At 47.4% G+C, this 22595-nt stretch overlaps 1 protein-coding gene across 3 annotated transcripts in view; it reads left to right on the top strand.

Annotated features, from left to right (window-relative positions):
* The window catches only part of TMEM255A (transmembrane protein 255A), a 56377-nt gene that overhangs the window by 11021 nt on the left and 22761 nt on the right, over positions 1-22595 (top strand). For 2 of the 3 annotated variants that reach the window (XM_047082070.1, XM_047082071.1), the window contains exons 3-6: positions 5793-5855; positions 8211-8300; positions 14596-14664; positions 16439-16527. In XM_047082070.1, coding sequence (XP_046938026.1) covers positions 5793-5855; positions 8211-8300; positions 14596-14664; positions 16439-16527 — 311 coding nt within the window. Of the gene's footprint in view, positions 1-5792; positions 5856-8210; positions 8301-14595; positions 14665-15951; positions 16024-16438; positions 16528-22595 lie in introns of all 3 variants that reach the window. The other variant, XM_047082072.1, reaches the window with a different exon arrangement.

Genomic DNA, 22595 nt, shown 5'->3' with positions numbered 1-22595 from the left:
AAATCCAACAAAATTTAGACTAAAGCATGCTAAGGAAACATACTGAGCTCTGGATGGTGGAAGTTTGTAGTTTATTGTGAATCAGGGAGAAATTTGTCCACCTCTTGTTGAAAATGTCTCAAAAATATAAAATCATTCTAAAATAAAGTTCCTACCCCTAAGGTACATTTCAAAGATGGGTCTTGAATCTGGATTTGCTAAGTAAGACTTGTAATGCCGTAAAGTTCTAACCTTCATTGGCTCCCTGTTCCCTCCTTAGTTTTGTCATTCACAGCACTCCAAAGATCCTTTTGGTCTGGTCTCCCATTCCCCCCTCTTTTGCCAAAACTGTCAGTTCATGGCCCTGAACGCAACTTGGATTTTTCTGCCTTGCTGCTGTCATTTTCATTGTTCCCCCGGTCTGGAATGTCCTCCCTGCGTTTCCTTTCTGTTTATCCAAATGCTCTGTTCTATCCCAACTTAAAGACAAGGCAGGACATTTTTCAACCGCGGGGGTCCACAGTGGCGTCTGCCATCTTTGAACTCCTTACCATAGATTTCTCCTACTCATGGTTCCTGGAAAATACATCCTGCTTTATGGCATCTGTAGGGCCATATTCTCAGTTTTGTTTTTACAGGTCCCCGATCCCTTAGCTGAATCCTTGGGCCAGATGTGTTGGAGAATTTAGATTTCTTTCTTTCTTTTTTTTAATATTTTTTAAAAAAAATTTTAACGTTTATTTACTATTGAGAGACAGAGAGACACAGAGCGTGAGCAGGGGAGGGGTGGGGGGGGGGAGACAGAATCCGAAGCAGGCTCCAGGCTCTGAGCCGTCAGCACAGAGCCCTACGCGGGGCTCGAACTCACAGACTGAGAGATCATGACCTGAGCTGAAGTTGGATGCTCAGCCGACTGAGCCACCCAGGCGCCCCTCTTTTTTTTAATATTTATTTTTTGGCGATGGAGAGCACAAGTGAGGGAGGGGCAGAGAGAGGGGGACAGAGGATCCGAAGCGGGCCTTGCACTGACAGGCTGACAGCAGCGAGCCCGGTGTGGGGCTCGAACCCATGAACCGTGAGATCATGACCTGAGCCGAAGTCAGATGCTCAATGGACTGAGCCATCCAGGTGCCCCTAGATTTCTTTTTTATTTTAGAAGGATAATACAGTGCATATATTATATTATCTAACATCCCAGGGGGGTTGAGAAAAACCCCATAATCAAGCACTTTCATATTCCTCTAATAAACCGAGTTTTTATACTAAGTGGATAAAGATAGTAAAATAATCTCACATCAGTTCAAGGTTTTGCCACCAAGTTAGTTACGAAAAAAACCAACCTTTCGTTTTTAAGAGCTTTGTGGATTTCAGGATTATGGGAAGGAATTGTGGACCAGTTTACCTAATTATAGCTCCTTGAGGGTGAGTCTCATTGGTTGTAGTATCATATCCCCCGCCCCTACTTCTGGCCTCCAAATCACAGATATAGCACGGTGCCTGCCACAGAGTAATGTCCAATTAACATGTATTGAATGACTAATCCTTCTGAGCCTCGGTGCAGTGAATGGGAATCGGCCCAGTCCAAAAAGAGCCGTTAAATCTGACTTTGATGTCTAACGATTTGTGTTTTCCTTCAACGAGTGGAGGGCAGCCAAATCAAAGCAAATTCAGGTAATGGGGAATCAAGATGTAGGTCCAAAGGCCTACACTTGCCATGATTCCCTGCAGTTCTCGAGGGATAGCCAAAGAGCTTACCTTTCTGGGGTCTCAGGAAAGTAAACAGTCGATTAGAAGTAGCTGCCCACTTTCAGGAAATTCTGTTGATTTTCCCCTTTTTATTTTCAACCCCTCAGCTCTTCCTCAGATAGGATTTTTCACTCCATCCTTGCAGGGAACCTCTTTCCTGGAGAGGGAGGGGAAGTGACGAAAGTCACTATTCTACTGACACACCACAAATGCAGCACAGTGTGGCTGAAAGAACACCAGCTGTTGGTCAGGGCACCTGTGGACTCCTGGCCCTGTCAGTAACTTGCTATAAGAGGGGATGAGTCCATACAATTCTCTAGGCCACCATTTTCTTATCTATCAAATGGGAATCGTATCAGCTCCACCCAACTCCATAGCGTTACTGTGACCAAAATAGAGGGCACATGTTGCTTTAAGTTAAAATGCTTTTCAAATGTACGGTAGTTTTTGCAACACTGGTGAGTTCATCAGCCTGTCATCCAGGTGAGTGAATTCTTCCAGCATGACTCAAAAGACAGTAGTTCCCTGCCTGGTGATCTCCACCTATCTTTGACCCCATGTTAAAATGTCTCCTCCTCTGTGAAATCTTAGACTTAACATTTATTTAGCATCCTACCTCATGCAAGTCACACCACATACTTTGTTAAAAAAGGTTTTCTTTTATTTGAGTATAGTTGACACAATGCTGTGCTAGTTTCAGGTGTATGACATAGAGATTCAACCATTGTGCTGTGCTCACCACGAGGATAGCTACCATCTGTCACCGTACAACGTTATTATAATATTATTGACTGTATTCCCTATGCTGTGCATTTTGTTCCCATGATTTATTCATTCCATAACTGGAAGCCTGTGTCTCTCACTCCCCTGCACCTATTTTGCTCATCCTCCACACCCCCCCTTCCCTCTGGGAACCACCAGTTTGTTTTCTGTATCTATAGGTCTGACCCTGCTTTTTGTGTGTTTATTCATGTGTTCTGTTTTTCAGATTTTGCATATGATGAAATCATATGGTATCTGTCTTTCTCTGACTTACTTCACTTAGCATAACACCCTCCAGGTCCGTCCAGGTTGTCACAAATGGCAAGATCTCACCCTTTTATGGCTGCGTATACATACCACATCTTCCCTTATCTCTTCGTCTATCAGGGGACACTTAGATTGCCTCCATATCTTGGCTATTGTAAATAATGCTGCAATAAATGGAGGGCTGCATGTATCTTTTTGAATTAGTGTTTTTGTTTTCTTTGGGTATATACCTAGTAGAAGTCACACTACATACTTTATCTCATTTAATCCTCACAGCAGCCCTGTGTGGTAGTTACCATCATGGTTTGCATTTTATAAGTGAGGTACCTGAAGCACAGAGTGGTTAAGGGACTAGCCCAAGGTCACACAGTTTACAAATAGCAGAGCCAAGGATATAATACAAAATGAATGATTCTCTTCCCCTGTAGCACTATGTTTATATGTTGCCTGCGGTCCTTAACCCACAGTTTGTCTCTCCTTCACTGGACTAGGAGCCCCTGGAGGGCAGGGACCACATCCTGTTTATCTGGCACAAGTGCTTAGTGAATATTGGAAAGTTGAATGAATCGGAGTGGATTAGAATGGAATGGAAAGAAAAAAAGGGAACTGGATAAAGTAACTGTCTAACCTGGGACTTCGGTCCCAAGTGCCTTGTCTTTCCAGTCAATTCCATGAGGCTTCAGCCCACCTCTTCCTGGCCACTACCATCAGAGTTATTTGAGAGTGCCAGGAATGACGAGGTTTTTTGCTTCCTGTCTGAAGGTCAAGACTGCTTTTGGGGTCCAGGAGACCATTAAGTGAATATCTGTGGAAACTGATAAGCTGCTCAAAGGACTTATTTTCCATGTAAGAGACTGCCTCTGATTTTCTCACAGTCTCCACAAGTGGTCCAGAGTGCCATGAACACAAACTATTCATGGAATTCTTCCTAAAAAATAAAAGCTGTGGAATATATTGGAGGTGTGGATAAGAGAAAACATGAAGCTGTGTTATGAAATACAGCAAGCAATGATAAGATTTTCCAGCTCAAATTGGGTTAGAGTTGCTCAGAAACTAAATGTCTTCAAAAATGATACTAATCAGGGGCGCCTGGGTGGCTCAGTCAGTTAAGCGTCCAACTTCGACTCAGGTCATGATCTCACAGCTCGTGAGATGGAGCCCCGTGTTGGGCTCTGTGCTGATAGCTCAGAGCCTGGAGCCTGCTTGGGATTCCAGGTCTCCCTCTCTCTGCCTCCCTGGCTCGTGCTCTGTCTCTCTTTCTCAAACATAAATAAACATTAAAAAAAGTTTTTAATGGTAATAATCACTAGAACAATAATTAATATTTCCTGAGTACTTACTGTGTGCCAAGCACTGTGCTAAGTTCTTTCAATGTATCATCCTGGTTTGTGCTTGCAAAAGCCCTACGGGATAGCCACCACTCTAGTCCCCATTTTCCAGATTCGGAGACTGAGGTTTAGAGAAACCAATCAGTTTGTTCAAGATCCCACAAACAAAGGTGGAAGAGCTGGGGCAGGAAGCCAGGCTGGTGTGAGAACCAGGTTTTAATCAGTATACTGTATGAAACAACACATTTCAATTACATTTAAACTAAGAGCAGGTGTTGGGGCGCCTGGGTGGCTCAGTCAGTTAAGCGTCCCACTCTTGATTTCGGCTCAGGTCACGATCTCATGGTGGTTTGTGAGATCCAGCCCCGCATCGGGCTCTGTGCTGACCATGAGGAGCCTGCTTGAGAGTTTCTCTCTCTGCCTCTCCCCCACTCTCTCCCTCTCTAAACAAACAAACAAATAAATAAGAACAGGTGGGAGATGGGCGTAGTTTACCTGTTGAGTGAGGATGTTCTCAGTAGAGTCTTGGATGGCACATGATATACTCTTCATACACTTCTGCTTCTATTTCCCAAGAGGGGTTGCTGGCTGAGTGGCCCTGAAGAATGAGTCCTTGGAAACTTGTATTCATTCCTTCCCTTCATTCCGTTTCATCCTTGGGTTTCTGAGACAGCGACCCAGCCCCCCCAGGCAGCCCACCACATTCCTGCCTCGCCCTCCAGGCCATTAGATTTCCAACCACAGGTGTAAGGCTTGGGGGGGCCTCAGACTGAAATAGATGCCCCTGTTAGCCATGGTAAGGCTGCAGATGGAAACCGGGACCATTAGTGAGGTTAAGAGACTCGCAACTACATTGCTGAGCTTGTGTTAAGATTTATTGGCCCATGCTCACCACTCTTTACTTCTTCCGTTTTTACCCCTATCGGCAGCCTTCGTTAGTGATCGTGTTCAGCTTAGACGGGCCACCTCAGTCCGCTAATGGCAGAAGTGAGAGGAAAGTGGGACCCGCTACACTGAGCCATCATCCTATCCACTTAGACAGGGAAATTGTTTTGCAGGGTTTTACGCTGCCATTTCTGTTCACCCTCTAATGAATGCTTTCTGTCCATAAATGAAGCAGAGATGGAAGAAGAGGTGAATAAGTGCTAACATAAATTGCAGTGGGTCAGCCACAAATACAAGCTTTCAAAAAATAGGGTTGGTTTTTTTTTTTTAAGTCTAGGTTAAGGTGCTTGCTGATTTCTAAAGTACTTCCTGGGTTTGATTAGTGTGCCGGATGCATCGAAAATTGCTATTTCAAATCTTCATTTTGTAATCCATGCATCAGAGTAGAAGGCCTCTTTTCAAAAAAAAAAAAAGATTCAGATCAGAATATAATGTGTGCTTTTCACCGTTACATGTCTCTTACTGACTCACCAGTCACGCGCTAGGTAATGGATATTGACATTGAGATAGGCAGGCTCTGAAACGCTCTGGTTGACCTTTACTCGTAGCTTTTAGGTATGATTTATTTCTATGAGGAAAAAATTTGCAAATAGTGGGGGAAGCACTTTTATTGAACACCTTGTATCTGTGTAACAATTGCATGTGGCTTTAGCATCTATACCCCAGTTCTTTTCCGTTGTCCTGAATCATATCCAGGAGCTGCAACGATCTTGTGGCCAGGCTGGCCACCTTCCCACATGCTATGTTTGCCATCTTGCTTTGCAGCTCGGCTTTGGATCGTTCCTTGGAATCATCGGATCAAACCTTGTCGAGAACAAACGGCAGATGGTAAGTCTGCATCGCTATAGAATTACACTCTTTGTCTGAAAAAGCTGAATATATTTATGAATTAAATAACACACTTCTTAAGGTTGCCCACATTGGGCCACAAAAGTAACTGCTCCTTTGCCTTTTCTCCTCAGCCTCCAGGGAACTTGTTCGAAAGTGACCCTGTGGTATGGGACTTGTTCTCATCTTGCCCGATGCTCCCTCAGTGCCCTAGTTGGTCTCCTTAAGTGAAAGAGATAGAATATTCTGGATCTTGCCCTTTGCTCTCCTCCTCCCTCTTAGATGCATAACCTTTGGGGAAGGTTTTTGCAGAGGGCTCCTGCCTTTTAGGGTATTACAATCTAGGAGACTTAGATCAAGAGGACAAGTCACACTTGGGGCACACAAAAGACAAAATTATGAAGCCAACCTAAAGTATTCCCACGACTCATACTTCAAAGCTAAGTGTGTTGTAATGTTCAAAGGAAGAAGGAACATGTAACAGGAGGTAAAACTTAGAAAGTTCTATGTCCTAACAGGGGCCACAAGGGCAAGCTGTTGGGTTTCCTGGTATGGACCGAATTGCAAGCATATTGTAGTTTTATTGGCTTGTAAATCAAGATGCCTGGTGAGTGGTCAGATGGTGGACTGATTAGGCTCCCCCAGTACAAGCCTCTGTGGCATCTAAACTTTGATAATGGGGTCTATTTAACAGCAAGTTTAATCAGATAACGTCATAGCTCCAGGGACAGAGAACTCTAACCGTATGTTCTCATGTGAATCGCCCTCAAGGGAGAGCTCATAGTTCTCTTCTTCCATTTCACCTGGACTCCCCGCCTCCCCTGCCAGTTGTGTTTGCACTTGGGGCTTACATTATTCAAAATAACGGGAGAGTTTTAATTGTAGAGCTGATCATAGCATAGCTGATAATGCCAATTTCATGACATCGTTCATCCATTATTTACCAATTCTCTGTAGCGCTGTGAAGTGAGATTTATGGGGAGAGGCTTCTGAACAACTCCTGAAGGAGATGAGTATTTCCTCCTGGCCTGTAGAGGAGGGAGAACCTTAGGGTGGCCTTGACTTTGACTTGATTTTGCCCGGGAGAGCAGTTTAATGCCAAGCTATTTCCCCCCTCTTTGCCCCCAAACACCCGAAGAAAGCAAAACACTGATTCCGTCTAGTTCTGAGGGTCAACACGGGCAGACAGTAGGCTTAGGCAGCGCCTGCCCCTGCCCCTGTAAGCACCTTCCCCCGCATTGGGTTGTAGTATCACCCTTGTAGTGGAAGACGAATTATTAGGAAAACTTGTCATTTAACATAATCATATAACATGATATAACATTTATATATACACTCATATACATATATACGCATATACATATGCATATATACTCATCATATAACATGTTGAGTATAGGGCGGTCTGGTTCAAGCAAACATTTTCTTACTTAAAAATTTTGGGGGGTGCCTGGGTGGCTCAGTCAGCTCAGCGTCCGACTTTGGCTCAGGTCATGCTCTCCAGATTTGTGAATTCTAGCCTTGGGTCGGGCTGTGTGCTGACGGCCCAGAGCCTGGAGCCCACTTCGGATTCTGTGTCTCCCTCTCTCTCCCTGCCCCTCCCCCTCTCGCACTCTGTCTCTCCCTCTCTCAAAAAGAAATAAGCATTTGAAAAATTTTTAAGAAAAAAATAAATAAATACTAAAAAGAAAAAAGAAAACTTTTTGTGTATATTACGCAGAGTTAGTTGATCAGTTCCAGAGACTTCAACCCTTGTCAAATGTCTTTGGTATTTACTTTGGTATTTGTCTTTGATATTTACATCTTACTAAGTTGACTGTTCTTTCTTCAACAATGCAGAAGGCCATGTAGGGTTGTGTGGGGCCTCAGAACCATCCTTGTCTTCATCAGTGCCCACTGCGAGGGGTTGAGAAGAACACTGGACTAGGAGTTGGTGGGCACCAGACCGGATGGTGGCCCCGGGCACACCACTTCCCCTCCTTGAGCCTCCAATCCACCAGTAAATAAAATAGGGGGTTGGACCACATGATGTCAAAGGTCCGACATCTTCCTGAGTCTGAGCCTGGAAGAGCCACACGCGTTCCTCCTTGGACAATAGGCTGGATGTTCATTTGGTGCTGACAGACTCACTGAATGAGTTTCTTAGCTTGCCCTGAACATGGGGAACGTGCTTCAGTGGCCCCTTCCTTGCCTCCCTCGGCTCCCATTCATCCTGGATGATTGAAGAAAACACCCTCATGGGGTGGCCGGCCAGAGTTCTGCATTGGCTAGCATTCTCTTGGGGACCATCTAGTCTCCAGAAGCAGCAAGGGTGGAAGGCTAACAGACACTTTTATTTCCCCCTCACCCTCGCAGCTGGTGGCCTCCATCGTCTTTATCAGCTTTGGGGTGATTGCGGCCTTCTGTTGTGCCATCGTCGACGGGGTCTTTGCTGCGAGACACATTGTGAGTACTTTCAGTCCTGGGTTCAAGCCATTGTACGATACAGCAAAGTTGAGTGTGTGCTGAGATGTGTGCCGAGTGCTGTGAGGGGTACAGAAGAGGGAGAAAACAAGATCTGTGTCTCAGGTTGCCGACAGTCGAGGACACCACGGGACACACGGTCATCTAGAGAACAGGGGCTGAGCCGGGGGTATAAACTCTAAGTACCAGAGCGGTTTATCCTGGACTCCAGTGGCCAGGATAGGCTTCCCCGTGGTGGTGGGAGCTAAGCCTTTGACACGTAACTGAGATTTGGAAAGGCAGAGGGAAGGGCTTTGGGGCCGGGGGAATGACTCGGAGGTGACGTTGGGAGCGAGGAGGCAGGGAAGAGCAGGGGGACCGATGACTTGAGAGCCTTGGAGGCTTCAGCAGCCACAAGAACAGACCATGAGGACAGAGTCACCTTTTCTCAGATACCTGAACTTTGCTGTCCCTACAACCATGGTTGGCGTTTAGTGATAAGATTGGGCTCCAGAGAAGGCCCCAGAGCTAGAAGCCTCCACTCAGAGCCCAGTCCTGGAGTGCGGGTGCCAAATCCTTCCTCCTCTGGAGAAGCTGCACCTTGAGAAAGGCCATTTTACTCCTGAAACCCGGACCTGTGCTCTTGTTTGAGGAAGCCTGGGATTCAGGGCATTCCTGTGTGGCTGTCGACAAGAGCCCTCGCCCCTCTTTCAGTACTTTCCATTCCATATTGTTCCAGACTATTCTGCTAGGGCTGACTTCTCCATCAGGCACAATAGGCACAACGCCTGTGGCCCATAGGACTTTCAGGGTTTCAGTAAAATATTAGCATTTCTTTTCAAATCTGTAGAAACATGATAAGCTTTTAGGTCAAGAAAAAGTTTTCCCATATAATATAAATATATTTGTCTTTATACCAATGCAGTCATTAGATATAATTAAAATAAAGAAGGGGCGCCTGGGTGGCTCAGTCAGTTAAGCATTTGACTCTTGATTCAGCTCAGGTCATGATCTCACAGTTCGTGAGCTTGACCCCCGTGTCGGGCTCCATGCTGACAGTGCAGGGCCTGCTTGGGATTCTCTCTCTCCCTCTTTCTCTGCCCTTCCCCCACTAGCGCACTCTCTCAAAATAAACCTTTAAAAAAAATAAAGAAAATATAATTTTCAATATTTTTTAACGGGGAGACGGACCCACTAAAGCAAAAGTGCCTAGGTCCCAGGGAGGCTGTAACATAGCCCTGATCCAGCCCACAAACCCAAATCAAAAGCGAGCCACAGCAACTTACTGGGCCCCCACAACCAACACAAGTACTCCTTTCATTCCTACTGAATCAGCAGGGAGAATGAAAACACCTCGTGAACTAGTTGGAACTGTTTTGCTTTCCAAAACAACTGAATTGGAGCAAAATTGTATTACCAGAATCTTCTGTGGATCAATGGCACTTTATTCCATTTCAATCACTGGCTAATAGTGCAGGTCATGTTGAGGGAGCCTCATGGGTATGGTTGGATCTGGGGAAGGATGATCTGTGACATTATTATTTCAATTCCAACTTGCTCTTGGACCCTCCTCTCAGGAGTAAGAGTCAGTCCATCATTTGCCAAGATTGGAGGGACTCATGTGGTTGGTGCTTCCCCACAAGCAGTCTCCGAATTGGTGTCTCAGGAGAGGATTTCTGGGCAGAGGGCAGAGTAAGGGGTGAGAGAGAGAGGGTCTTTACCCGATTTTCTTTCCGGGCCGAGAATTTAAACGTAGGCCCCTCTATCAGACCCATCCCTTCTGATTTTAGATGAGAACAGCCATCTTCTTCATCTTTTTCTTCTTAAAAAGGCCAGTGATACATGGGGAACTTGTAACATCCACAAGCCCACCACCCTAACTTAGCAATCCTTATCATTTTTGCATATGACCCTCTGAGTAAGCACCCAGTTGTGTGGCTGTGTGTAGCATGGTTGCAGCCAATCATGGCATGCGTGCTATTGGTATGCAACAGGAGCCATCTTAATAACAATAATGCCTTGTTTTTGTGTAGCGTATTTAGCTTTTAAATGTGCCTTCACATCTATTGTCTCATTGGAGACCCACAGCAATCCTGTGAGATATGTAGGGCAAGCATTATTATCCCCATTTGACAAGCAGTATTCACTCTGAGGCAGTCTCCATGGTAACAGAGGCCTAGTGGCCAAGAAGCCTGCAGTAGATTTTGATGGCATCATGAGCTAAAATGGCTTCCTCTTTTTCCCTCCTCCTCCCACTCCTAGTGTGGTTTTTTTTTTAACAGCTTTATTGAGATTATGTGAGTTCACATCCCATATAATTCACCCACTTAAAGTGTACAATTCAGTGGTTTTCAGTATCCTCACTGTTACGTGGAAACCACCACCACATCAATTTTAGAAGATCTTCATCATCCCCCAAAAGAAGCCCCATGCTCTTGACTCTCACCTCCCTTTACCCCTAGTCGCCTCAGCCCTAGGCAGCTACTAGTCTACTTGTTTTTTTCTTGATAGATTTCCCTATGCTAATTAACCGTTCATATTAATGGAATCATAGAATATCATGGTCTTTTGAGACCTGACTTCTTTCACTTAGTGTGCTATCCTCAGGGCTCACCCATGTCGTAGCATGTATCAGTGCTTCATAGCTTTTCATGGCCTAATAATATTCCACCATATGGATATACCACATGTTGTTTGTCCATTCAGTGGCCGATGGGCATTTGGGTTGTTTCCAGCTTGTGGCTTTTATTAATAATGCTGCTCTAAACATGCATGTACCATGTGGCCATATGTTTTTGTTTTCCTTGGGTATATACCTAGGAGTGGAATTGCCTGGCTATATGGTAACCACGTTTACCCTTTTGAGGACCTACTGGACAGTTTCCGAAAAGAGCCGCACCATTTTCCATTCCCACCAGAAGTGTATGTAGGAGAGTTCCAATTTCTCTGCATCCTTGCCGACTCTTATGATCTGACTTTTTGATTCTAGTATCCCACTAACCATCCTAGTGGGAATCAAGTGGTATCTCAGTGTGGTTTTGATTTGCGTTTCCTTGACATTCCTAAATGTTTTTGAGCACTGGCCTCTGTCAAAGGCAATGGAGAAAAATCCAAGTTATACTTACTGGAAGTTTCCTCTAACGACCACCTACGTGTCTCTGACTCCAGGCCCTCTGTACTTCCTACAGTTAGTGGCCTGCAGCAAAGTGTTTGATTCGTGGATTTGGGTTAAGGCTGGATGAGTCTTTTAGAAAAACTTTCTGCTTACACTGCACCTGTCCTAAGACATCTGCCAGCCCTCACTGACACCCAGAGAGTTTTGAGAAAGGAGGCTTTGTTAATGTATGGCAATATCCGTTGGCTAGTTTAACGAAAGGCCCTTTTGGATCCTAGCACTGCTTGGGTGGGCTAAAGCCAGGCTTTCTTTTTATAAACAATGAATTTTTTAAAAGATTTTATATTTAAGTCATCTCTACGCCCAACGTGGGGCTCGAAGTCACAACCTCGAGATTAAGAGTCACGTGCTCCTCTGAGCCAGCCGGGTGCCCCTAAAGCCAGCCTTTCTTGTTGTTGAAATCTCTCAGCACTATCTTGCCCTGTCCTTTGGCTTGGGAATGTGTGAGCTACCTCTCAAGACCTACCTTCTTACACGCCCCTCTAAATATGTCTTCTTCCTTCTCTCTCGTCTCCTAGTTCTTTCCTTCCCCGCCCCCAACATGGCCTTTAACCATCTGGGAAGGTCATTTTGCCTTCTTGTAACAGTTTCCCCCTCTTCCAAATGGATGTAAGAGTAACCTACCTCTCAGGCTCAACCTGAGTGTGATATGAAGTAATGGGTGCAAACTGGGCCTGGCACAGAGTAGGTCCATTTCCATCTCTTTGCTCCAGAGTCGGAAGCCCTTCGGATTTGAAAGGTCACCGAGCCCTCACGAAGTGACTTTTTCCTACCTCCCAGTTGCCAGGGCTTATTCCTTCTCCGGGGTCTCAATGCACAATAGCAGCCAGAGGCAGCAAAGGGGCAACCGTCACACACGTCTGTCTTCATCTGGGGCAGTTGGCGGCTGAATGCTTTTTGCAGAACCAGGAGGTCGGGAGGGCTGTGACCAGCGTATCAAGCCTCCCTTTCCACAAGATAATAGTGGTCTCTGCTATTGTGCAAACACGGAAAATAAACCCTGCTGCGTGTGAACATGAGAACCCTCGCTCCTTTCCCCCCTAACTCCAGCCTCAGCCAACAGGGCAATGTACTTTCAGAACAGTGAACAAACAAGAGGTCCCTGTAGAAGCAGCTGATGGGAAGTCTTAGGTGCTCGATGGGGCTGGGAGGCAGGAGGCACTGGGGTGTCAGGATCAGGAGATGTTAAAAAAAATTTTTTTTCAACGTTTATTTATTTGTGGGACAGAGAGAGACAGAGCATGAACGGGGGAGGGGCAGAGAGAGAGGGAGACACAGAATCGGAAACAGGCTCCAGGCTCTGAGCCATCAGCCCAGAGCCCGACGCGGGGCTCGAACTCACGGACCGCGAGATCGTGACCTGGCTGAAGTCGGACGCTTAACCGACTGCGCCACCCAGGCGCCCCTAGGAGATGTTAAATCATCCGTGGGAAAAGCAGCCACCGGGATTTGAAAATGGCGAGTGGGGGCAGGAGGGAAGGTGCTTGGCCACGCCCCCAGGTCAGTTTGCATGAACTTCTTGTCCCGTCCTAACCTGCTTTTGGCCAGAGCTCCACCACCACTCAGGAGATGTTTAGCATCACCCCAGAAGTGAACAGCATCCCCTGCCTGCAAGTTTCCAGGCAGCCCTGGATGGTGCCTGTCTGCTCTACCCCAACCCCCCGTGCCTGGGAGTTCCCTCAGCAGGAAGCTGGCCAAGCCAGGAGGGTAAACCAGCTGCCCTTGAGCCCCATGTTAGTTTTCTGGGCTTTAGCTGTGTGTTTGGAGTTCACTGTCTTTACCTAGTATCCCTAGTATCTGTGTAGTTGAGTGAAAACGGCTCATAGCGTAGTTGAGTTAAACTCTACAGCAGTCTCAGGACACCCGGGTGGCTCAGTCGGCTAAGTGTCCAGCTCTCAGTTTCAGCTCAGGTCATGATCTCATGGTTTTGTGAGTTCGAGCCCTGCATCAGGCTCTGTATTGACAGTGCAGGTCCCTGCATGGGATTCTCTGTCTCCCTCTCTCTCTGCTCCTCCCCCACTCATGTTCTCTCTGTCTCTCTCAAAATAAATAAATAAACTTAAAGAATTTTTTAAAGAGGGCCACCTGGGTGGCTCAGTCGGTTGCGTGTCCGACTTCGGCTCAGGTCACAATCTCACGGTCTGCGAGTTTGAGCCCCGCGTCGGGCTCTGTGCTGACAGCCCAGAGCCTGGAGCCTGATTCGGATTCTGTGTCTCCCTCTCTCTCTGCCCCTAACCCACTCGCATTCTGCCTCTGTCTCTCTCAAAAATAAATAAACATTAGGGGCGCCTGGGTGGCGCAGTCGGTTAAGCGTCCGACTTCAGCCAGGTCACGATCTCGCGGTCCGTGAGTTCGAGCCCCTTGTCAGGCTCTGGGCTGATGGCTCAGAGCCTGGAGCCTGCTTCCAATTCTGTGTCTCCCTCTCTCTCTGCCCCTCCCCCGTTCATGCTCTGTCTCTCTCTGTCCCAAAAATAAATAAAAAACCTTGAAAAAAAAATTAAAAAAAAAATAATAAAAATAAATAAACATTAAAAAAAATTTTTTAAAGAAATCTACAGTAGTCTCAGTAGCTGCTCAGCCCCCTGGGGCTTGCTTCCTGAGCTCTTCCTTCTGGAAAAGCTGTGGCAATGACAGCAGGGAGCACATGTCAGCCAGCCCGTGTCCTGTCCTCAGGTGATGATGAGAACTCATTGATGGAGTTGGGCTCCCTCCTTTTGAGAGTATGGTGTTGTAAGAATTTTGAATCTTGTTCCCTGGGGACTCTTTGGAAGAAGACAAAGACTGGAAATAAAAGAAAACCAGACAGGAAATTTCAAGAAACCCATTTCTTAGTCAGTTTCCGAATTTCTCATTAACCAAGTGGCCCAACAGAAAGCAGTTATTAGAACATCTTAATCTAATCCTCAGATTCTCAGGGTCCATAGAGGGGCCGCTTTCAGAAATTAACCCAACCCACTGCCTACTCGTGTGTGTGTGTCTGTGTGTGTGCGTGTGTGTGCGTGTGTGTGCGTGTGTGTGCGTGTGTGTGCGTGTGTGTGTTCAAATCTTTTATTACCCATCAGAGCACTTGCTGCTTTATTTTCCAAAACCAACACTTCTTTGGTTTGGTGTTTCCCTTTCCAGGATCTGAAACCACTCTATGCTAACCGGTGCCACTATGTCCCCAAGACATCCCAGAAGGAGGCTGAGGAGGTGAGCCAGAATGAGGCTGCATGTCTTACTTTTGGGGAAAGTCTTCCGTTCTGCCTGAAACCCCCTTCCTTGTACTCCTTTTCACGGGCCTAAGGCTTGCTGTTAGGTGTCTGTAGCTGATTTGTTCAGTGGGTCAGAGCACAGTGCTAATGAGGCCACGGTCATAGGTTGGAGCCTCAAGAGGCCTAATCAGATTTACTTTGCTCTGTGGCCACAGGCTGCCCCTCTGACCCCAGCAGGCAGCCTCTCCGTGTGTGGCTTTGATCCCAAGAGGGACAGATGAGTACAGAGGCCACAGGGCAGGCCACTCCCCCAGCTCTGTGGATGGCGGTTTGGTCGCCCGGACTCGGTGCCCAGCTGGAGGGAAAGCAGGAGCCTCACCAGAGCACTGGGCCTGGACCAGGGAGGCAGAGCCTGGGTCTCACACGCAGGAGGGGTCAGGAAGCCAAACGAGGGTAATCGAGAAGCCCGGTCCACTCTAAGGCTCTGAGAAGGCCTGGACTGTGGGCCTGGCCCCTCTCACGACACCCCAAGAGGCCAGTCTGCTAATGCACGACGACTTCTCTCGCTTGCCCTACGCAGCTCTCCTCGTGTTCCACGCCGCCTTGCGCGGAACTAGAGGCAGCGGGCAGTGAGGCGAAGCATGACTCCGGGCCACTTTCAGAAATTAACGCAACCCCACTGCCTGCTTGTGTGTGTGCACAATAATTGCCCCCCAGCCCAGAGATTCCTTTGATGTGAAACTACCATTCGACATAAAATACAATGCGAATGGTGCCCTTGGAGTTAGGCGGGGCGATGGCTCTCCTCCCAACGCATCAGGGCAGATATTTCTATTGTGGCTCTGCCTTTCACTTCTCCCCCTACTTTGCACCCAATCCCAAATTTACTGTTTTTCTAACTACCCATGGGTTCAAAGGGAGGAGTAGAAACGTTCACGTGCCAACAGCTTATCAGAAAGGCAGTGAGCATTTGGATGGAGGACCCGATATAGAAAAAGCGCCTGTTTACTACAAATATTCTCTATAACACAGTGAAACACATTCACAAGCACTTCCTTGCATCCATAAAGGACGAGAGTCTGGAATATTTCTTCCCAACAGAAGACGGTAAATGGAAATGGATCTTTTACATGTTTTGCAAACTCGAGATGTGTGAAATGTCATCGCTGTTCTGATTTCGTGGTGATCGCTTTCTTGTGTTGACTTGGTGACTGTAAAAATATTAATGACTTCCATAGGTTCACTTGTAACCCTGGTCCCCCTAACCCTATTTTTCCTATATAAGGTCATAAGTTCCTCAACCAAAAATTCTCCTTCCGCGAGGGTTCTGAGGAACCTTACCCAGGCAGCTAGAGAGGTACTATTGTACTTCAAAGTGCATGTGACAGCCTTTCTGTCTTCCTCCCCATCTGATCCCCCGCCCCTTGTTCCCCCCCCCCCGCCATTCCCCTTCCCCACCTACTTTCATTTCCTGCTGTCATTTGTTCTTCCGCCTGTCCTTCCATCCGTCCTTCCTCCTCTGCATCTCCGCCCTTCAGGGATGGGGCACTGAGGGCTGTGGCTGAGGCTGGACGGACCCCAGCTACACGGCGGCTCGTGTCAAGCACAGGTCAGCCAGCCCCGTGCCCAGCCCCATCCCTCTCCTGCGTTGGTGTGTTCATTTCACAGCCATCCTTACCGTCTCCATCAGTCACTAACTCATATTTCCAGTCCCAGAGGGTCCTGCCTCCCATCCAGTGCCAGCCCATCTCTTCACTGTTGTGTGCCCTCAGGTGAACTGCCCTCACCTCAGCCGTGGATTCTGCACGCCTCGCATCCGGGGCAACACCTGCTTCTGCTGTGATCTCTACAACTGTGGCAAGTAAGTGCTGAGCGCCCCGGCACAGGAATGATGGTTTGACCACAGTGGGCACTAGGAGGGCTGAGGCGGGGCGGGGGGTGGGGGGAGCGCAAGGGCACACGGTAGGGATCGGAGAAATGGAAGATGTTGGTCTGTCAACAGATTTCAGCTAGTAAGCATTACCTCCCTTATCCGTGCCAGGCATCACGCTAAGTGCTTTGGAATACTTGATCTCATTTTGTTCTTACCTGTGATGTATGTAGGATTATTCTCTCCATTTTACAGATGGTGAGAGTGAGGCTCAGAGGAGGCAGACACCTGGCCCAAGGTCACCCAGAACTTGAAAACAGTAGAGGTAGAGTTCAAATCCAGTTCTGTCTTAAGTCCAAGTTCAACAACATTCAACAAATAGTTACTGAGCACTTTCTCTGGGCTTGGGCCTGTTCTAGACACTGCTGACTCAGCAGCAAACAAAATAAAAGTCCTTGCCCTTATGAAGCTTGTATTTTAATAGGGAAGACAGATGGAAACCAATTTGTCAATAAATTTCATATATATAAAAAAAATCATTAAGGAAAAAAAATAAAGTCTTTCCAAAAAAAAAAAATAGGGAAGACAGTCAATAATACATGGATATAAAATATGCCAGGTGGTGATCAGAGCTCTGAGAAAAAAATGAAGCAGGAGAGGTAGATAGGTAGGTGAGGGTGAGGGTGCTGTGTGAGACAGAGGAGCCAGGGAAGGTCTTTTTGAGGAGGCGACATTTGTGCAGAGACCGGAACAAAGCGAGAGAGCAACCCAAGTAGATACCTGGGGAAAGAGTGTTTTCAAGCAGCAAGGACAGCAAGTGCAAAGGCCCTGAGGCAGGAGCAGGCTCAGTGGTAGTCTTGTTTCGTCACTCGGCTCTCTGCCCTCTAATTGAAAAAACGTCACTTATTCTTTTTTTCAAAACATATTTAGGGGTGCCTGGGTGGCTCAGTCAGTTGAGCATCTGACATCAGCTCAGGTCATGATCTCACAGTTCATCGAGTTCTAGCCCTGCATCAGGCTCTGTGCTAACAGCTCAGGGCCTGGAGCCTGCTTCAGATTCTATGTCTCCCTCTCTCTCTGCCCTCCCCCTCTTGCGTTCTCTCTCTCTCTTTCTCAAAAATAAATAAACATTAAAATAATTAAAAAAAAACATATTTAGGTGGTGGGAATACAGAGTCTATACCTCTGAGGAACTCACAGACTCGTAAGGAAGACAGACATGAGGACAATTGATTACATACAACAGAGTGTGATAGGTACAGTGGGGACCAGTGGATATACTGGGGACCCTGATGACCCAAATGACTGAAAGTCAGAGCTTCTGGGGGGGTGTCAAGGAGGAGGTGACATGGGAGCTGAAATGTAAAGGGGAGGGAGGGAGTGGGGAAAGAAACCAGAAGGGGGTAGAGGCGGGGAAGGTATTCCCAGCAGTTGTGGGGGTGGGGAGAGCTCTACAGGGGGTAGGAGGTAAGGGCGGAGCTGTAGTCAGAAGCCAGATCACGGAGGGCTCACTGGCCACGGGAGTGACTTTGGACTTGACCCCGTAAGCAACTTGGACTTGCCCCCATAAGCCACTGAATGGTATTGCGTGAAAGATGGAGTGCTGAGGGCCTGGAGACGGAGGGGGAAGGGAGGAGTCGGCAGAGGGGGCCCGGAGGGAGCTGGAACCAGAGGAGTCAGATGGATGCAGCATCCTCCAGACCCCCACCCCCTACTCTTGGTATTGGGGGGCCCATTCTGCCGTTTGAGGATTAAGACCTGACTGACTGGAGGTAGGGCGGAGAGGTGGGGAGACTGGCACCAGCCTTTTACCTTCTTCCCTTGCACCAGCCTCATTTCGTTCAAAGGTTTGGCGGCGGAGGAAGAGAAACTTAAAGACTCAAATGAGGTTTGGGGATTATCTGGGAGGTTCAATTATTCATGTTGTAATAATAACTAACACTTGTAAAGGACTTCCCTCCTCAGCAGCAGTGATGGCTATAATTATACTTCCTGAGCTCATCCTTCCAAAAATGATCAAAGGAATGTAAAATAGGTCCTAGGGGAATTGGGGTTATTTTGCTATCTTTCCTTTGGCCTCCCCTGATGCCCCCCTCCCTGCCGCTGTCCTTCCTTCTCCTTTCCCCCCTCCCTCGCCCAGCTCGCTGCTCTCCTCCCTCCTCTGGTCTGCCCCCCCTCCTTTCTCACTTCCTGGCCTCCTGGTGGGGGGTGCTGGGAGCAGGCTCACACCTGCGGGCCCAGGATGGAGAGGAGCGGAGGCCCCCTGGGAGGCTGCGAAGTGATTCCTTGCAGGCGCGCCTTTCTCTCTGAATTTAGGTGTGTTTCTGGAAAAGGTTTGAATAAACTAAATCCTACTCTAAATTCCATTCAGTTGAGTCCTTAGGTGCATTTTTTTTTCAAAAGTGGAGACTAAGCCCAGTTTATCTTCCTGTCAATCTGAACTTCATAATAACTGACTTTCTTACTTTTTTAAGAAAATGTTTCTTTTATGTTTGAGAGAGAGAGAGAGAGAGCTTGAGCAGGGAAGGGGCAGAGGTGGGGGGGACAGAGGATCTGAAGCGGGCTCTGGGCTGACAGCAGCGAGCCCGACGTGGGGCTCAAACTCACAAACTGAGTAAGTAGATTGTGACCTGAGCCAAAGTCAGATGCTTAACGGACTGAGCCACCCAGGCGCCCCTGACTTTCTTACTTTCTTAAAGCAAGTTATGCAGTATTGTCTTCAAGGCTCTCAAGGAACTTTATGAGGAGTGGTGCTAAACTCTGGGTTCTCTGGAGGCAGGGACCATGACTTCATCTTATCTCTATCCCCGGTCCCTGGCACAGGACCGGGCATGAGTAAAGGCCTAATGAAACAGGAGTGACATTTGTTGGAAAGTACCAAAAAGAAGAACGCCCTTTTCACCAGGAAGATAAAATATTGAACTAGGCAACGAAGAGGGGTCACGGGGACGTGGTCCTTAAGCCTGGAAATGGTTTTCGCCTACCTGGGGCCGGGACCCCAGCCCCGGGCATCAGTCAAGGCCCTGTCTGTGGTGTTAAGTTTCCAAGGGCAAAGCCACCAGGAAAAGACTTTACTGAACTTTCCATCAGGAAACAGTCCCACTAGGGTCATAAACCAGGGCCACGAGACTTAAGAGGTAATGATCCTACAATAGAGGGAAAAGGTTTTCCTTGACCTGAGGCTTTTTCCAGCCAGCGCCAAAGAGACCTGAACTCCAGGCCTAAATATAGCTAGCAGCAAGCATTCGGAGAGATGCGGGGACTTTAATTTTGCAGAGCCTGTATTTGTTTTCCTCACACAAAACCTATTTTTAATCAATTGCCAGCTCCTCCAGTCCATTTCCTGGAAAGGAGGCCAAGAAAAAAAAAAAGTGGGAACAAAAACATCAGGCAGTCATTTGTACAGTGCTATGGAAACAGAGTTTCTACTGTCCCCTCAAACCCACAGACCTTCTTTGACGTCAAGGCAGTCAGGTTTTAATACCAAACATAGATGATTCCATTTAGCCTTATGCAGGAAGGTGGCTTTCTCTAGGACACAGCTCTTCAGCAGCTGCCTTTCAGAGCACTTCGCTCAGCTTTGGAGAGGTCAAGTCAATATCACTGGTTCTCAGTGTGTAACCTAAAGGAAATGGAAGGAAATGGGGGTGGTTTGGTGAACTGCTTCAGCTGGCAATAACATGGAAGAAGACAGCTTACTTTCATTCATTCCCCCGCTTCAACAAAGTTGTATTGAGCCCCTACTATGTGCCAGGGACTGTTCGAGAAGAATAGGTATGGGGAAAGCATAATCTTACCCTTCAGGAACTCGGCTTACCAGAGGGGCTGGGGGGAGGGCAGCTTAGACCCATACACAGAATACATGCAGAGATGCACAAGCTTGTCCATTGGCATTGCCTGTCCACCGAGAGTTGGTGGATGGTTCCAGGCGCCTATGGAAGAGCAGAAGGAGGCCCTTCTGCTTTAGCCAAGATCTGTTGCCTCCTGCTTTGTTAAGTGGGGATGGAAACAGAGAGGTTCTCTTTTTCTCCAGGCACACCCAGCAAGTTGAGAGCAAGAGGGTGAAAGCCCGTATTGGGCAATCAACCTCATGATCAATGCCACAATCAGGCTTTGAACTCAGTTACTCATTCACAGACATTTATTGATGACTTGCGGTGTTTCTGCCACTGTGCTAGACAGCGAGGGAGACACAAAAGAAGTGTAAGAGATGCCCCTCGCCCTCAAGAGGTTACAATTGAGACGGAGGCGCTACGTCTACCTTGGTTGTAGCTTCAGCACCCAGCACCGTACTCGGCGCTGAGTAGGCTGTCAATAAACATTAGACGAAGTGACTAACTGAATTATTGACATACGCAAAGTGCCAAACTAAGAGGAACAGACTGTCTGAGGCTATGGGAGTCCAGGGGAAAAGCTAATGAATGGGCACCGGAGTCCTTGAAGAAGACACTAGAGACATGGCCGTGGAAGCTTTGAGCGGTGGGAAAGGCTAGGACAGGCAGAGAACAGAAGGCAGTGCCTTCCGTGCAGGGAGACAGATCTGAGCACAGGTTCGGAAGAAGTACCCAGTATGGCCAGTTTGGGGTTTCTCAGGGCTCTGGCCTAGCTGGAGACTGGACTCCATTTTGGAGCAGGATTGTGGCCAACTGAGGCATTTGGATCCTTCTTCCTGAAGGTAATGGGGAGCCATGGGAGGATTTTGATTAAATGGATGATTTAGTTTTAAGAATGTTTGAGGAAGCTTAATGCAGCAGTGGTAGGGTCTGGTAGGCGGGCCTCGCAGGCATGGACGCTGAACCAAGTGGAATCATGAATCTCCAACAGCAACAAACCGCATGAATTTGTTAAACCCTGAACCAGACCTAAATATTAATGTTCTTTTGCTTCATGGTTAAGTAAAAAAAAAAAAAAAAAAAATTTCAATAGCTGCCGAACCTGCTCAAACCGGAACCAAACATATAGTATCTAAAATAATTGAGTATTTTTAAACAGACTGGTACCCTGTGCACCATGGTGTGGTCTGTGCCTTTAAAGTGTCAATGCTTTTATTTTTTTCATTTTCAAAAACAGCTTATTTTTGACAGAAAGAGAGAGACAGAGAGAGCGCGCGCACGCGCACGTGTATGGGGGAGGGGCAGAGAGCGAGAGGGACACACAGAATCCGAACCAGGCTCCAGGCTCTGAACTGTCAGCACAGAGCCTGTCGTGGGGCTTGAACCCAGAACCCATGAACTGCGAGATCATGACCTGAGCCGAAGTCGGACGCTTAACTGGCTGAGCCATCCAGGCGCCCCAAGGTGTCAATGCTTTTAAGAACAAGATTCAGGGGCGCCTGGGTGGCTCAGTCGGTTAAGCGTCCGACTTCAGCTCCGGTCATGATCTCATGGTCTGTGAGTTCGAGCCCCACATCAGGCTCTGTGCTGACAGCTTGGAGCCTGGAGCTTGCTTTGGATTTCAGGTCTCCCTCTCTCTCTGCCCCTCCCCCACTTGCACTCTGTGTGTGTGTGTCTCTCTCTCTCTCAAAAATGAGATAAAAACATTTAAAACTTTCTTTAAAAAAAGAACAAGATTCAAAGATTCCTTGCCAGAGGCTGGCTCTTAGAAGGGAAAAACAACAACAAAGCTACATGTTCTGTGGGGGGCTCTTATTATGTGCTGGAGTGCTGCTTTCTTGCATTGTCTCCTGAAATCCCCCAGGTTAAGAAAGTTGCTCAGCAAATAAGGGACAGAGCTGGGACCCAGATGCAGTTCGACTCCAGAGTGCTGCCTGTCTGTGCGCACTCCCAGCCCAGCCTGCCCTCCCTGTGTTGGGAGGTAGACAAAGATCATTCAGGAAAGTCAGAAGCTCACTGTCAAGCCCTCCAACCCCACACTCACCCTTACTCACAGGCCTGCCTTTTTACAGCTCTTGTACGGCTATGCCTTTTCGTGGCAGTAAGCAATTTTCTTCTCACTGCATAAATCTCTTTATTAATATATGATACTGATGAGAGTAATGCTTTAAAATCCCAATAAACATGGGATATGTTAATATTTTATATCCGAAGCGAGAATTTTTT

The sequence above is a fragment of the Lynx rufus genome, unplaced genomic scaffold, assembly GCF_022079265.1.
Source record: "Lynx rufus isolate CCGP_SWC_20201006 ecotype Redwood Valley unplaced genomic scaffold, mLynRuf1.p SCAF_19, whole genome shotgun sequence".
Classification (NCBI taxonomy): domain Eukaryota; kingdom Metazoa; phylum Chordata; class Mammalia; order Carnivora; family Felidae; genus Lynx; species Lynx rufus.
Note: the sequence above shows the minus strand (reverse complement) of the source record. Positions and strands in the feature narration are given on the sequence as shown.